General features: G+C 33.6%; 1 protein-coding gene across 1 annotated transcript in view; it reads left to right on the top strand.

Moving 5' to 3' along the window:
• The first annotated feature begins 3,800 nt into the window (after positions 1–3,800).
• The window catches only part of LOC117326149 (brefeldin A-inhibited guanine nucleotide-exchange protein 1-like), a 47,064-nt gene continuing 32,871 nt past the window's right edge, over positions 3,801–17,993 (top strand). The window contains 8 exon segments of the mRNA XM_033882780.1: positions 3,801–4,032; positions 9,548–9,578; positions 9,945–10,083; positions 10,196–10,342; positions 10,785–10,964; positions 13,298–13,393; positions 13,699–13,759; positions 14,536–14,619. Of these exon segments, the coding sequence (XP_033738671.1) occupies positions 3,909–4,032; positions 9,548–9,578; positions 9,945–10,083; positions 10,196–10,342; positions 10,785–10,964; positions 13,298–13,393; positions 13,699–13,759; positions 14,536–14,619 (862 nt within the window). The 5' untranslated portion in view covers positions 3,801–3,908.

Below are 17,993 nucleotides of genomic sequence, written 5' to 3'. Positions count from 1 at the left end.
AAAGATATGGTGATTATCTTATCATCGATATATACAACTGATTTGAAATACAAACACGTTCGTCATAATTTTCAAACTACCCTTCGTGAGAGCGAAGCTGGAATATAAGAAATAAATCTAAACAGGGACCTACGTGAATGTATAATAGCTGGTGACCGCCTTAGTCCCATTAGTATAAGACCCAATAGTCAAAAGGTCCGATAGTCCGAAGGCCCGATAGTCCGAAAATATGTAATATTGTAACGTGGATAAATGGTTATATACGTTATATGTTTAAATGGTTTCCCATTGAATATAACACGTGTATCATGAGTATGACAGAATATATATGCGAAAAAAGTGAAATTAAAAACCGAAAAAAACAACATTTGTGCTAAAAAGCGTAGGGATCAGTCGCAACGTTACGCTTCACATTTTGAATGGACTAGTCAACGCGTTTTCTGACAAAAAAAACCTTTCCAAGTGAGCATTGTATGAACAAAATTAATATTGATATTTAATCAAAATAACCACTTTTCTATCATCTCTTAGATTTGGAATGTTGCTTCGTCTAGTTGTCGAGCTACAGAAGCAGTTGTTAACATGATATTGTTAAAATTGACATCCGATCCAAATCTTTATCTGTGCAAGTTTCTTTTGAACCATTTGACAATAAGGTTAAAAAGATTCAGTAATCATTTCTAGTAATGCTAACATAAAACTATCTACATAACATGTATCAACATTATAACGTGTATTAATATTTACCTATTTTCGGACTATCGGGCATTCGGACTGTTGGGCCTTCGGACTGTTGGGCCTTCGGACTAAAGGGTATTCGGAATATAATAAGGGTGTCACCGATTAGCTATACATGACACCAAATGAGTACTTCACAAGGCCTGTATTCGGCCACCATCCCGCATGTCGGCATGTTGATATTCATAAGTCAATGACGATTCGTTTTACAATAAACTATTATGCTTTTTGACTCGAACTCCATTTAAAGATCTCTACGTTTGTAATGTTAAACCAGGGTGAAGATATTTTCTTCTTCTTCTTCTCTTCTTCTTTTCTTTTTCTTCTCTACTTCTTTTTCTTCTTCTATTTCTTATAATTCACCCGGAAAAGGGGTGGGAGAGAGAGAAAAGAAGGAAGAAAAAAAAAACATCGCGCGCTCGGCAAAAATATTTGATGAGGAAAAATTGAAAAATTGAGAGATATCTGTCGCTGTTAAAATGTACTTGATTATAATCAATCTATTGGTTCTATTGTGGATATTTTACCACGGGCACTTAGCCTCGTCTGTCAATACACCTAATTTACAATGTATAATTAACACTGGTGGATTAAGGGGGGCGTGGGCCCCCCCCCCCCCCCCCCCCCCCCCCCCTAAAATTGTATGAATCTATCGTGAAATACTAGAATGCAGGGTTTTGCATTTACGTGTTAAAATTTTCCCCGGGGGAATATCCCCGGACCCACCGTAGTTTGGTGTTGATAGAGCGTGGTGATTTACACACAGTTACAATTACAAAGTTAAAAAGCATCCAGCATTGTCATGTCATCTTTGGTAATGTACTAGTGAAAAGAGCTCAAATACAATATTAAATTTGGTCGAACCACTTTCAAAAGGATCTTCTGATATCATCAGGGATACCTAAAATGCGACTGAGGGAACTCAAAATCGGCCAAAAAATGTCATAATCTTCATGGGGATGTGCAACAATTACCCCTTATTCGATATAAGTTTTTTAAAAAAATCAATGATGGATTTCAAAATACCATACATGTATATAATGCTGGCATGAATACTTTTTTTGATGACCCAATCAAATGATGTCTAGTTTCGTATTTGAATGAAGGACTATGAAGTTTGTTTAAATGAATGGCCTTGAGCTTCTAAAATACCGCATGGGTAATATTGGAATCTTCTAATAAATAAGAAACAAAGGGATTATTATAGGTATGACCTTAGTTCAATGAGATGAAGGATATTAAAATGGATGAACTTGACCGTCTTTCAAGACCCCAAGGTTAGAATATCTTGAACTTGAAACTATACGTCAATTGCTTAGTTACTTTTAAATTTTTATGAAGGATTTTTTCTTTCCATCGCTTATTTTCAATGCCATAATCATATATTAAAACTTTGAAAAACTTGGATCCACATGATAAAATTATTCCAATTAACCAGCGTTTAAAGTCATAGGCATAAAATGTGTTTCGCTTTAATTCAAAATCGCGGAATTGGCTCGCAGTAACGATTCTAATATCCTGCTGCTCGATCGTTGGAAAAATTCCACGGACTTCCCTTAAAAAACAAGATCTTGACCCGCTTTCATGGTCGCGTGATCAAAATTTAAAAAAAAACACTGACCATTTTCTCAAGTATGCGTGAAACTTTAATTTCGTATCATCCAATATATATATAAATATAAGTATGACAGAATATAGATATTTTCACGAGTGCGAAGCACGAATGAAAATATCGAAATATTCTGTCATACGAGTGAAATATATGTTATATTAAACGGGAAACCATTCAATATCCTCTATATCATAATGATTTGCATTTTTGTCAAAAATGGAAAACTTATATTTTCACTGCTCATCGCTGCAGTGAAAATATAAGTTTTATTAGTTTGATTTTCTTTATTGCATTTTTGCCTGTGAAAAATAGAAATTTATCAAAAATTTAGCGCTTCATGTTGAATTTGCCTTTGTCCAGTTGGCATTCATCAGCCCATAACTTTCAACTGAAAGCAGTTCAATACTTATATTTACATTTGACAACAATTTTGAAGAATATGTCCAGGAATTTGGCTTCTACGATGAATGAACACATTATTATCGTCAAAGACGGAACAGCCTTTTCAACAGCCATCTTTCGTTATCGCCGACGTTACAATTATGACGTCACTATAACAATGACGTTATAATAGAGATTTGGAATTTATGGACTCGTAACCTTCAAGTGGGCTTGGTAAAGTTATATTGTGGGGCTGCAGTGTAAATGTAAATATGTTGAATTTGCCTTTGTCCAGTTGGCATTCATCAGCCCATAACTTCCAACTAAAAGCAGCTCAATGCTTATATTTACATTTGACCACGATTTTTAAAGACTATATCCAGGAATTTTGCTCCGACGATGAATGAACAAATTATTATCATCAAAGACGGAACAGCCTTTTCAACAGCCATCTTTCGTTATCACCGATGTGACAATTATGACGTCACTATATTAATGACGTCATAATAAAGATTTGGAAGTTATGGACTCATAACTTCCAAGTGAGCTTGGTAAAGTTATATAGTGGGGCTGCAGTGTAAATGTAAATATTTAAGCATTGAACGGCTTTCAGTTGGCATTCATAGTCAATATGAATGCCAACTGGACAGAGGCAAATTCCATGAAGCGCTATATTTACATTTGACCACGATTTTTAAAGACTATATACAGGAATTTTGCTCCAACTCTGTTAATTGAAAAATAGAAGACGTGCGAGCCAAATATCTACTGCATGCTCGAGGGAGCTTCCGCAATTCTCTTGGTCGTTCGATCCGTGATCCGCACTGGGAAGATTTTTTTTATTTTGCATTACAGCGCCACCTATCTGTCACCTTTAAGCCTCGGACAGAATGCAGGTGCGCATATAATATTTCAACATTTATCAATTTTTAAATTCAACGAATGATACAAAATAATGTAAATTAGGTTACTTATATGTTTTGGATTAATGATTTAAAATACAGTTACCTTAACATTAATTAACACGTCGTTTTCGATTTATTTACAGTGGTGATGCAGGAGGTCACGTGACTGATTGGAAATAATATGGCGGACGACAAGGTGGTGATACCGGACGAAATCTGCTAGAAACGACAATTTGCTTCTGTATTGATGTAATGTTGGATATTCATTGATAATGCAACAAGGCACACGGCCACAAGATATGTTTCTAACACGTGCGCTTGAGAAAATCTTGAGCGATAAAGAAATTAAGAAGGCACATCACTCTCAACTAAAACGAGCTTGTGAGGTGGCACTCGGTAAGACAATTTGTCATATGAAACGTTATACACACTTTACCGGTCTGTATGTTTACCTTACTATTAGTTCGGCAATCTGCATTTTATTTCTGAATGGCAATCCTTAGTGACGTTCATTAACTTTATTGTTGAAGCTATACAAATTCATATGCCGGCTGTGTATTTTGACAACCACACAAGCCCCTCCCACCTAGTCAGTGTTTTATTTCTGAATGGCAATCCTTAGTGACGTTCATTAACTTTATTGTTGAAGCTATACAAATTCATATGCCGGCTGTGTATTTTGACAACCACACAAGCCCCTCCCACCTAGTCAGTGTACCCCCCCCCCCCCCCCCCGTCCCCCCCATTCCTTTCTCCACTTTCTATTATTAGTATAAGTTCACAGGCCATAGCACCTACCATCCGCGCTCGCCACAATTTCATCAACTTAAAGAAATTACTTAACCTAAAATTTCCCATGCAGAACATATATATAATTAAGAAAATTGAAGTATTTTCCTGAAATCAATAATGCATTTCAGTGAAGAACTTTCAGTTATGGAATATATTGATGAAACAGGGGCCAGGTTGTGAAGCGCTGAATGTGTCAGTCTGGCCTTCTAAATATGTTTGATATGGTTTTAATGCCATGTTGTATTGTAACTGGACTGCATTCTTTATAAACTAATATTAAAATAAAAAAATGACTGAATACTCAGGAATAAACTTACCAGGTATATCTGTAAATATGGAAATCTAGATACGCTGGAGATGTTGAAAAAGATATTTTTAAATGTATATACTTTGTACAATCATTCATTACAGAGCTCCCGCTCACTTTGCTTTTATTATAAAACACACCTTTACCAGTATAATTTTATGAAAATCATTATTAAAATGCATACATGTCATACCTCCCGGTGTGAGACAAAATCTCCCTTATTTTCAAGTCATTTATTTCCTCCCGGGAGGAGAGCCCCAATTCCCATATTTTGTAATTCCCTCCGGTATTTTGGCCAACGCCATTTTTGTTTACAATCGGTAGTTTTTTCCACAAGATTTAATGAGATTTGGCTAAATTAAGCGATCACATGATCCACCAAAATTAGCACATCTGTTAGTCAATCATGATGTTTACAATGACTGTACCGTCCATGACAATATACAAAATCTGGAGTGATCATGATAAGATTTACTGCAGTCTCCTAACATGAACATCTTCAGTTCTAATGACTTCATGTATAGATACACTTGCACACTTGAAATATTTTTATATCTAAATGCATGGTCCAACATTAGGGATCCCACAGGACATTTCATGGTGATTTTTACAACTGATGTGTTCTCTCAGAGTGGATCAAGCTTTCTCATTTTAAGAAAATCCGAACTGATGAATGATTAACTTGCTTGTCTTAATCTTTAGCTACATGTAATTATAATCTACCCTTTTAAAATACTGTTATGTAATATGCATAAAGCTGTGAAACTTTTTGTGTTACATAAAAAATCAAAAAATCATTTCATATCATCAGAATCTGAATGTATACTTATTGCATTTTTTACCTTATACAACTTTTGTTGTTTGCATATACAGTATGATTAATATCCCAAATAAATATAAATATTCTTTATCACTTAGTTTATTGCTTTAAAATTGAGTAAAAATGTTGATATTCATGTCGCACACAAATCTCCCTTATTTTAGGCAAAACTCCCTTAAAATAATCATCAATCTCCCTTATTGGTCTCCTGAAAGTATGGCATGTATGAAAATGATATTTCAGATGGTATAATATAATTACTATTGATCACATGACTTATTTGTCTGCATGGGATCATGCTGGAGGACGGTACCTATTGGTCACTATATGGCAAAATGTTTCAATGTATATATATTCTATATGTACACTATAGTCTAGTACTGCCATCCACAGTTCATGACTTGTTGAAGTATGATAAACAAATAAGCAAACTTCAACTTTTCAATTCCTTGAAGATTTGTCCCGACACTTATCACTAGCCCTCCACAACTGGGTTGCGAGTTAATGAAACCTACGTGGGGCAGTTGCCAGGTACTGACCGTAGGCCAGTGGTTTTTTATCTGGGTACTCCGGCTTCCCTCCACCTCCAAAACCTGGGACCTGCTAAATGACCCTGGCTGTTAATGAAATATATAAAAGGACGTTAAACAAAAACAAACCAAACCAAACCTAGAAGATTATTCATTTATCAGAGACAATGGCAATTTTTCATGAAAATAAACCCATCCCAGATAAGTTTAAGGGGGTGGGGTCAAAGGAGATACCATTTTTCCAAACTATCCCAAAAATGCAATTTTTTTTATATATTAAGATGTACCACAACATTACCCCTTCAAAAAATTGTTATTTTTTTAAGTATGCTGTCAATTTATAAAAATCTATAAAAAGACAATATTGCAAAAATGCTGCATTTTGAGGATTTGTAGATCATCAGTTCCTACATTAACTATTGATAGACTATAAAAGCATTTTCATAAGAAGTTAAGTCATAACAGAAAAAATAAACAATGCACAATTGTTTGATATTTACTGAATTTCAAAACATTTTCTGCAAAGTGTTTATAACAATTCTAGGTGGCAGTGTATGAATTAACTTCAGAAAACCCACTTGGCCAGATAGATGACAACATACTTATGCTTGTCATGTCTGATCAGAGAATCAAACCCTTATCAATGGTTTGAGTGTTCTGTCCACTGCACCACTTGCACCTGACCAGGCCAGTCGAGCAGGGCTTTTTTCTCACTGGTTTGGGATTGGGTCTTTTTGTCTCCTTTTGAGAAGAAAATAGGTGAATTGGAATTGGGAAAGATATTTTCAGGAGTAACAGAAAATTTTGGGAATTTGGCTTTAAAATGAAATAATTCCAGTTGGGAATGGGGCCCATTAAAGCAATGATTATGTCACCCTGATTATACAGGGGCCTGTACCTTTCCATTGGGAAAATAAGGCCAAATTTTTTTAATGTCCGAAAAAATGTACTTTCATCCAAGCTTAAAAAGAATCATCAAAACTATGCTTTAATATCATTTGAATATGCATACTATAGCTATGATCGATCTATTATAACATTGGCTTGTGAAAACATTATGTGAAATGTATTTCTTCATATTTATTAACAAACAAGGAAACTTACAACTTTTGATTGGGAAAATATGAACTAAAAATTGGGAAAATACAGCAAAATTTTCTAGGGGAAGGGGCCTGTATTCGGCCCCAAATCCACCCAAAAAAAATCACTGTAACGACCCCAAAAAGCCCTCGGAAAAAGCCCTGTTAAGTGACCACCCAGAATTTGACTTTAAGTTGAGCTATATGATTCTGTGTTCTCATTAAAATCCGGTTTCCGGCAAAATCAACCTGATATTCCTTGACTTTGGATCAACTACTTTTTCAGGATATTTATATATATATATATATATAAATATAGTCTTAATTTTATACCAGCAATACATTCAACCAGCTCAAGGCATCCAGTAGACCGTTGAGGGTATGTTTTTGACTCCCCAAAATCAGATTTGACACTTGGGATGGAACATGGCTATTTGACATATGTTTTGACCCTTCAGGTCTCTCAGAAAGTGATTTGACTTCTAATATGTCTAAAAATCAAGGGTCAACTGGATGCCCTGCAGCCAATTTATAAAATCGACCATAACCATATGCCACCTGTCTGAAAACTTGAGAACATTGATGATTAATATACTTGTTCAACATAATGTGTACCGTATATATGTCTGTACTCCAAAGAGATAAATCTCATTCGTGATCATATCTGGGTCTCAAACAACACAGTAATTAATCCTTAAAAGGATTTTGACATGCACATTTATGGGATTATTCAAATTAGAAGAAACGTTATATACAATATTTGGTTTGAGCACATTTTAAAGATTTCTTAATTATATATTAGTACACATATATATATATACATGTATTATATCAATTTTAGTCTTGCTTCGACGGCGTTCCAGTGGTTGCACATTTTTTTAATGAAGTTGTGTAGAATGTTCTGATGCTCACTGCGGTTTTTATTATTAATGTAAACATGAATAATGTTATCATGGCTAGTTGTACTTCCAGAAAAAATATTGTTGTCTGATTAATTTATGATTATATATCACAATAGATATAATGCAAGAAGGATATGGCATAAACAATCTGTCAGAAAGCTTAAGGGGAGTCATTTTCACACTTAAGAGTAATGTGTCATTTTTTTAAGTAAACAGTACCTATTTACTTGAAATCAAAGTCTGTCTGCTTGGGGCTATAAAAAGTACAGTTTTTACGGTGATTACACAATGAATAACTATAGCTAGCAGTGTTTAAATTACCGGTATGTGAGGTGAAATACATTGCAAGGGTAATTTAGTCTTAAAATAAAAGAAACTTCTTCTAACAGACAAAATGCAGTCAAGCAAGATAGTCATTAGAATGTTGTGTGTGATTTTGTAAAGGATTTGTAATTTGTAAAGTGTGTGCATGTAGGCTCAGAGAAATGCAATCTGCATCTGTTATGGATAGAACCAAATTAAACACATTGGATTTTATTTAAGGCTACATTTGTCAGTTAATCTACCAACTCTGCTATCTTAGTACTATATTAGTAATGAATATAATAAAGCTAACAGTGTATATAGTTTGTATTCAACATATGACAACTATGACAGGAAATTCAAATCTTTGTCTTCAGATCAACCAGCACGTAATGCATATATATTATAATTAGTGATATGTAAATCTACATTGTGTTAATAATTAGATATATATATATGGTTTAACAAAGGAAGACAATTTTGATAATAAGATATATATGGTATAACAAAGGAAGACAATTTTATGACTTGTGCCCTGACTTGGCCTCAAACTCACAATCAACAGCACCATATCACCTAGCCAGAAATACCTGCAGCTTATACCACTGTGCCACATCCACATTCTTAAAAAAATGGTGCAGTGATGGTCAACCAGATACCCTAATATGATCATAGTGACAAATCGTCTATTAGATGATCATGATATGGGTACCTGGATCGCAATGTATAATTATACATGTACATGGATGCGAAGTGTACACATATTTCACATATTAAACGCAGTATTACTAATAACATAGTATATATTTATATACAGTGGAACTTCATTTACTCAAACTCAGGAAATTCGAAAACACCACTTAACTGGAAGTATTTTTTCAGTCTCGGCCAAATTCTCTCTTTATCATGGTAAAAAAAAACACTCGGATAATACGAAATGAAAATTTGGTCCATGCGATAATAAAAATCCTACTTGAAATGATTGAATAACTCAAAGTATATATACTCATGTATATATATATGGTGTCAGTGCATGTTTTATACTTACCTCACCTGGTACAATTTTTTATGGTTGTATAGTCACCTCTTTTACGAACATTTGATGATCGGTTATATATTTTTTTTTTAAATTCTGTTGGTTATATACTTGTGTAATTGTTGAATTTCTTTATTTTCAGAGGAACTAAAGAAAGACAGTGTTGTTCGCAAGTAAGATACCAAAAAGTTCTTTATGTTTTACTTTACACAATGTTTTATATCAATGGAATTAATTTTGTGTCCAAAGTTTACATGGAAACCTATCTGCTAGTGACTTGTACACACCAAGGTTAAACAATTGCAAGTAGCAATTGAAACTCTGAATGAAACTTAAAATATTTTCCTATTATAAGATCCTTACCTATATCTATATGGAACAAGTACTATTTTGTAAACACAATAGTTATGATTCATAATCAATTGAAAAAACAATTTTGATATATTTATTGATGCATTATTATCAAATACAACAAAATGGCCAAATTGTATAAGATTTCTGCGAGTGTTGTGTAATAATGAGTGGGGTCTTTTTTCCAGAGATGACAAATTGTCTTCTGCCCTGCCGATGCCTATACAGGCAGGCTTTGTGGAGGCAGACAAGTACTTCATGCCATTTGAGTTGGCATGCCAGTCGAAGAGTTCTCGTATCGTAAACACAGCACTTGACTGTCTCCAGGTAAAATACTTTTTCTGCCTGTTGTTTTATAGGCCAATGTGTGTCAATTTTACACCCTAATTGGGTCTTGATTATGTACAGAAATTTAATTGTTTGTATTTTTCTCTTGCAGAAGCTAATTGCATATGGGCACCTTACTGGGAACACCCCTGATAGTACAACCCCGGGGAAGCGTCTTATCGACCGAATCGTCGAGACAATATGTGGTTGCTTCCATGGACCCCAGACAGATGAAGGTGTTCAACTGCAAATCATTAAGGTATGGAGCCTCACTCTGATATTTTTGACTTGGTACTTATGCTGTAATAGACCTAGAGGGCAAACTCAACTATGACTCAAAATGTGGAAATTGGCCTATCGAAGGACAGTGAAATTGTATTTGTTGGCATATAACGACGTACATGTATTAGACAAATTATTAGTGAATTTAGCTTATTGCTGGATAAAACATAATAATGGAAAGGATTTAGTTGTTATTTATGGAGGATGTTACTGATAAAACGATATGGCTACCATGTTGTTGGTAACAATGTTTTTTTTGAATTCTTATCCGTATACCAATAAAAGGTTCTGGAATAAATATCATCTGCATGTATGCTTGACCAATAAATATTAAACGTTCATAAATTTTACAAATATCTTGTTTTCTATCTGATCTTTCGTTTAAAAAAATATTCTGTAACACGTTGTCATGGTAACAGGCTCTGTTGACGGTGGTGACATCAAACACATGCGAGATACACGAGGGGACAGTTCTCCAGACTGTACGCACCTGTTACAACATCTACCTGGCCAGTAAGAACCTCGTCAACCAGACGACAGCCAAGGCCACCCTTACACAGATGCTAAATGTTATCTTCATGAGAATGGAGAATCAAGCCGTATGTATAAACTTCTAATTTGTTTCTTTACATTGCATACAAATACTTTTCTTGTGGTATATATTTTACCACAGTGGTATAGAATATTGTTCATCTATTGGCAAACAGGGATCACCACAATTTCAAAATGATGGGTGGAGGAAAATTTTTTGACAATTTTTTCTGAACATGTACTTTTGTGGATGTCATACAGCCTCGCGGTGCGACGTTTCGAGAAACATCATCAATTATGACATTAAGAATAGAGATTTAATTATGTTGTTTGATTTAGTTCTAAATAAATATGCATTTTAATCATTTGCTCACTCTATGCCATATATATCGTGTAAATTAAAACAAAATAACAGCTTATACCATTACTTTAAAAAACTACAAACATACATTCCTCATTTAAACAATCATCAATTTATTTTCACAAAACCATTTCAATCTCAATTCCAACTCGCTGTTCTTTAATATAACATGGAATAAAACAAACTCAAATAGCATCTTATTTGTTTACTGTTATAAATATGATAAACATTCACATCAAGATCATATTGCATTGTCAAGTATTATTATAAGTTAAAACATTTCAATTATTAATTTCATAAATTGCACTATAATATTATCAGTGAACATATTAATAGCAACTATTATATCTATGATACAGCATCTACAAATCAAACTCAATGGCAACTTTTACTGGACATAATATAAGAATATATAAAGTATTTAAAGCAATGCACAAGCCACAATATAATTTCAATTAAGATATCAATTCAACACAGTCACTATAATTTTCTCCTGAAAATAGTCTTCACTATGAACAATTGAAGCCAAACACAATTCGTCTTTCCAAATGACATGAACATTCTGCTGTTGCACAGTCCCCTTCTAGAAAGAAGCAGCTCTCTTGTAGGGAACTCCCTGGGTAAACACCATCATCAGAGAGTTCAAGATCCTCTGAGAGAGCCTGTTCCTGCTGGTGGTAATAAATAAATAAATAAATAAATAAATAAATATTTTTGAAAAGCTTAATGAATCTTATTGTGGTCATTACCATATTATAACTATGAACTTCTTATTCCTACAAATTTGTAATAAGCAAAACAATTAAAACCATCAATAAATCTTTGGAAAACCCCCCCCCAAAAAAAATTAATTATATTTTAACAAATATAATCAAATTAGTACATATTCATTACAAATGTACATGTTATTTTTTAATTACATTGTATATACTTGAGGTGCTAATTAACTTATCTTTATCTAATAATAATTAAAGAAAATCAAAAACCTAGATAACACTTATCAAATAATAAATACAGAGATACATTAGGAGAGATTCTGAGATTATTTATATTATTGACCGTTTCGAGATCGTTTTTGGAAGGGAGATCACTCTAATAGTTCTTTCTAAAAATAGCATGTGACAAGAAAACCAATGCACGAAATATTCATTAGATTATTATTATCTAGCAAATCAAATATAGGCTAATTGTAAGCTTACCTTGGTCATCTTCATACACAATTAATCCATGCGCATTTCTGTAGCCGTGGCTTCCGCGATATATCAGATTTCAGTCTGTTGGCTGCAGGTTTTCTAGATCGGTTGTCGTGATCGCATGTCGTTCACATGGTGTTCCAAAAAAGGAGCTGATACTCCTCTCTTCATGGTGACATTGCCATAAAGTTTTCAAAAATGCATCCATGCTTCTCAAACATCGGCTTAGGTATTGATATTATCAGTTTGATTATCCCAGCTGAATATTAATTCTTGTGAAAAAAAAATCTTATCGGACCGTCGGTTTTTCCGATGTTAGTTAGACGATGGTAACATTTTCTCTGATGTCCCGATCGACTGAAACCATACAATCACATGTGAGATACACGAGGGGACAGTTCTCCAGACTGTACGGACCTGTTACAACATCTACCTGGCCAGTAAGAACCTCGTCAACCAGACGACAGCCAAGGCCACCCTTACACAGATGCTAAATGTTATCTTCATGAGAATGGAGAATCAAGCCGTATGTATAAACTTCTAATTTGTTTCTTTACACTGCATACAAATACTTTTCTTATGGTATATATTTTACCACAGTGGTATAGAATATTCTATCTCTTGGAAAATGGTTGATGTTAGATGTGTCTGAATCAGAGGCTATTTGAGGTGCTAGAAATATTTACTAGAATCTAACACTCATGCTCATGTAATATTGAATTCATCAAACTTGTTTGTTAATTTCTGAAGTTTAATAATAAAATGAGCAAGGTCAGACCAAACTTCCTTTTGAAATTATTAAAAGTGAATATGTTTGTTTATATGATGATTTTGTTTACATTGAAAGGTACAGGAGACAAAACAGAGAGAAAGAACAGCCAGTAAATTGTCAACCAAGAAGGATGAAGACAGAGAATCTCCTAAACCTGAAACACAACCAGAGGTAAACACTTAAAGTGTATTTAGTCTCGGATAAACCAGGCGACAAAGAGAGAAAATGCTCTTTGGTCTGGCTCACAAATTATACCCGTAGATGTAGACTACAATAAATGTTTTTCTAAAGACTTGATTTGCTATACTAATTATAGAAAAAAATTACAGTACACTGTGTCCAAGAATAAACTGCCTTGTCTATTAACAGTTAAAGCATTAATAAATTAATATATGGGAAAATCAGGCCTTTTCTACCTCTTGTTTATATACCTGACACATTTGCACTATACAATTGGTTCAAACTTCCCGTTACAGAGTGATGCAGGTGTCAGTGATATGGAGACGCCCAGGGAACAGGTGAACGGCCCTGACTCAGGTAGAAGTGCTTTTCCTGTATTGCATGTTTCATCTTAAAAGACAAATTATCATTTAAAGGGAATATTAGAATGATTTTAGGTCTGACTGTTCATGCATTGCATCTCCTAGCTGGATAAAATTTAATTTTTAGCCCACCATCATCAGATGGTCCCTGGTATTGCATTTTGGGACCAATCCGAAAACAACATGGCCAACAGACAAAATCTTAAAATCGCTAAATCTTAAATTTTATATATAGGTTCCCCTTGTTTGAAAAGTACTAGAGGGCTGTTTCTGAATTTACACAGATTAGTAAGACTAAGAGGAAGGGAAAAGTAGAGAAAAGATCAATCTGACATGGAACCTATAAAGATCATTCAATGGTGGGCGCCAAGATCCCTTTGGGATCTCTTGTTTTTTTATCAGGAAAGCAATAGTTTTGGTATGAAATAGATTGAGCGTTTGAGATTAAGTTTTTTCTGTGCTTTAACAACATTTTTATATCTTTATTCACACAGTAAAACATTTCCCCAAATCTGTATAACTATGCGTAAATTGTGAGAATAAATTTCAATATCTCACACTTGTTATAATTTCATAAGTTACATTAAATTATCGCTACTGAAAGTGTTAGTTTATGTACAATATATGTATTCATTTAGTAGATTAAAAAAATATTTATCAATATTGATATATCTAATATTAATATTTTTGATAAGATAAATTCGTATATTCTCTTCTTAACTCTTCAACCACTGATTGTTTGATAAACGTGACTTAAATGTTTTAAAACAGGAGAGAAGAAAGGGGACGAAGAACTGACAACAGAACAGGTCGTCAGTAATGTATTGGAAGATATCCTGGACCAGGTCACTCAAGGTATGAACTGAAAATTTATAAAGATAGTTAAGTCCCAAAGGCTAATATACCACAACATCACAGTGTAGAATCTAGGTCACTGTAGCCCAAGGTTAATATCATAATGTCGGAGAAGGGTTTGCAACATAGAAAGGTAATAATATCATTTTGTGAAGGAATGTATTATTTTTCAGTATTTTCTTGTAATTTCGTTAAAATTGACTGAAATCTTTTGAATTTAATACTTTAGTTTTACTGCAGTTAGTTGCTACAGAAAGGAACATCTAGTACAAAAAAATGAGGAATCGATGAAGAAGAAATTGATTTCTATTTTATTAAGACTGTATCAATTATACAGTCAAACCTGTCTATAACGACCGCCCAAGGGGAGGCAGGAAAACGGTCACTATAGACAGGTTGCCTTTATAGACAGGTCCAAATTATCACACCAACCAATTTACGTGAAACTGCCATAAATAACTTTTCATCGAACAGGGAATTCAGAAGACCAGTCAGAAGTCAAATAAATGCATAAACTTTATAAATCTGTAGGGTTTAATCTTTAATGATTTTGTGGACCCAAAGACAAAATATAACTCAAAATGGTCTTATGGATTCTTTTTTTAAAATCTTTTGTTCTGAAATAATGCTATATGTATCTATCAAGTTATCTCCCTTTCTTTCTTAAATAAAGAAAAAGAATACACAATAATTAATTAATTAATTATATTTGTGTTACTACTAATTATTTTGTGATATAGTCTAACTTCTTAAAACCAAAAGATTTTTTTTCGGAGTCAAATTGAAATCCGGATAAATGTGGCAGTTAACGACTTTTTATTAGTATTGACTAATTAAAGATGGCGGCAGTACAAACGCTAGTACCGACAGCTACGATTAAGAAAGGCATTATTGGCTTTCATGTGAGTAAATCTTGTTGACAGATATGACCAGTGTTTGTTATTGAAGTGATGTATCCTAGTTGTAATCACAAGTTTAACTGACCGTGTCAAATGAAGCCACATGTGCACAGTTGTAATGTAATACTGACACGCATGGTGGCCCGACTCCTCTCTCACCGAGCCCCAGGCCAGGGCAGCTACAGTAATTATAGACAAACAGGTGGTAGGGGTCTTTTGTTTATATAGTCTGGCCAGGGTTGTGATGGTCCTTTGTTTGTATAATCAGGCCAGGGTCGATGTGTCTGAATTTTCTGGGGATGTTATGAGGGGATAACTGCCGAGAGCAGAAGATGCCAAGATGGCGGACAGAAATCGGTCGCTATAGAAAATAAATTAGCGACCGCCGTTCCAAAATCACCGGTCGTTAGTCACATTAGACAGGTAGTCGTTATACAGAGGGTCGTTATATAGTAAAATATCACGGGGAATCTTAAAATCGGTCGTTATAGACAGGCAGTCGTTATATACAGGGGGTCGTTAGAGCAGGTTTGACTGTACTACCTTTCAATAATTAGTTTTGGAGACTTCAGTGAAGTACAGAAGTTGCTGAAAGATACTGATGTTTCCAAAGTTTCTTCATGAAAATAAAAATTATCAAATGTACATACAAAATCTTTGGTGTTCATATGATAAAATGTATTCTCCAATAAGAAATATACTCTGTATGATGACTTATATTAATCAAAATATATTTGCATGATTTTTTTTTGATTTTTTTTTTTTACAAAATGGTTTAACACATATCCATATTAACTGTTTCTTACATTTTGGTGTATTTCTTATATTTGTTTTTGTTATTTTAGAATATGCATGTGAGGTCAATGATTAGTTTTAAAAACTAAACTCATTTTTAAAGTCCTCAGACCGTACTTTGTGAAATCAAAACTGTATTGAAAATGAAAAATTTTGTTTCAATTTTATCTTAAGTTAACAAAAAAGATGAATTGCGGGGGGGGGGGCACATAGAGTTAACCATGATCCTCACCAAACTGTGTTTCAGGGAGTCAAGGAGTCAAGTGGTAGCGGGGGCATTTGATAATATCAAATGTGCATTTTTCACAAGTTCATACCATTGCAATTCATGATTACATTTTATTGGATTTATTTAAATCATTCATGTTTTTATATATTTTGGAAAGTAATGGTAAGAAACATAAGACATACTGATGTTATATGTATGCACATTCAATTTCTCATTTGATAACATTCCTTCTGTTGAGGTTTATATTTTCAAGGTCTTGCAACTTTGCAGATGTCTTTGTGGTCACCATCTTGGAATTTTGCTGGGAACTTATCTAATGATTACTCCCAATGTATACACTTTTTAACAGGTTTTGTGCCACCTGACATGTTGGGTTATCTCCCTTTCTTTGAAAAAGAAAAAGAAAAAAAGGGAGATAATTAGCTAATTCCTTGCATGCTAACAATGCAAGCATGAAATCAATACCCCACATATCCCATATTCAAAACAATTAGCATTGAACTCCCTTGGAACTGTATTTCATTCTCCATCAAAATTTCACAGTAATGCAATATTAAACCCATAGATCAGAACAAAGAGTACGGTATGTCCTCATATTCATTGTCTAAGGTTTTATCAATGATTCTTTACTTATGAGGTAAGGAGTTCCTTAACAGAATGACTGAATTTAATAAGAAAATCTTAGCTTTAAAGGAACCTTACTTAAATTTTGTAATGCTTTCCTGTGGAAAATTTTTACGTGAAAAGAGTTTCCTTAAGTTTAGGAATATTGATGAAACCGTCCTCTTGAGTATTGGATCTTAATCATATCAGTATATATTTGCCTTTTGCATTGTCATTTAATTAGTCTCATCATTGTGTCAGAGAAAGCTAGCACTTGAACATTGCTTGTTTCAGGTAAAATGATAAATATTTGGTAATGAATTGGTGAGAAAAACAATTAAAAGACATTTCTTTCAATCATATTTCATTTCTTCAAAAGGTTATGTTGCAAATCCTTATAGGAAAAATACAAAATTTGAAACTAAAAATATATGGATAAAATACATTTTGAAGATATTTTTGAAATCAAATTCAAGTTTTCAAAGTAAAATAATGTGAAGTAAGTGTTGGTCATAATACCTAGTACATAGTGCGAAGCTTAGTGAGACATGGCTTTGATGACTAGATATAGAAACGCCTGCTTGTATTAATGGTATACTCCATTGGTTCATCTGCTCAAAATCTTGACTCGTTACTGACTTTCGTTTTATCTGAAAAGTTGTCGAAAGTATAAAAACATTTTTCATCGTTTTACTTAAAAATAAATTGTTAAAACATAACAATATTAAAGAAAGATAAAATGATTATATTTTGGGAAAAAAATGTAATTAAATATGTATATGTATATAATTGTCAATACTTTGAGCAATTGGGCCATTGTAACAGATTTTATACTTCAAATATGCATA

The sequence above is a fragment of the Pecten maximus genome, chromosome 4, assembly GCF_902652985.1.
Source record: "Pecten maximus chromosome 4, xPecMax1.1, whole genome shotgun sequence".
In the NCBI taxonomy this organism is placed as follows: domain Eukaryota; kingdom Metazoa; phylum Mollusca; class Bivalvia; order Pectinida; family Pectinidae; genus Pecten; species Pecten maximus.
This window is presented reverse-complemented; position numbering and strand designations above follow the sequence as displayed.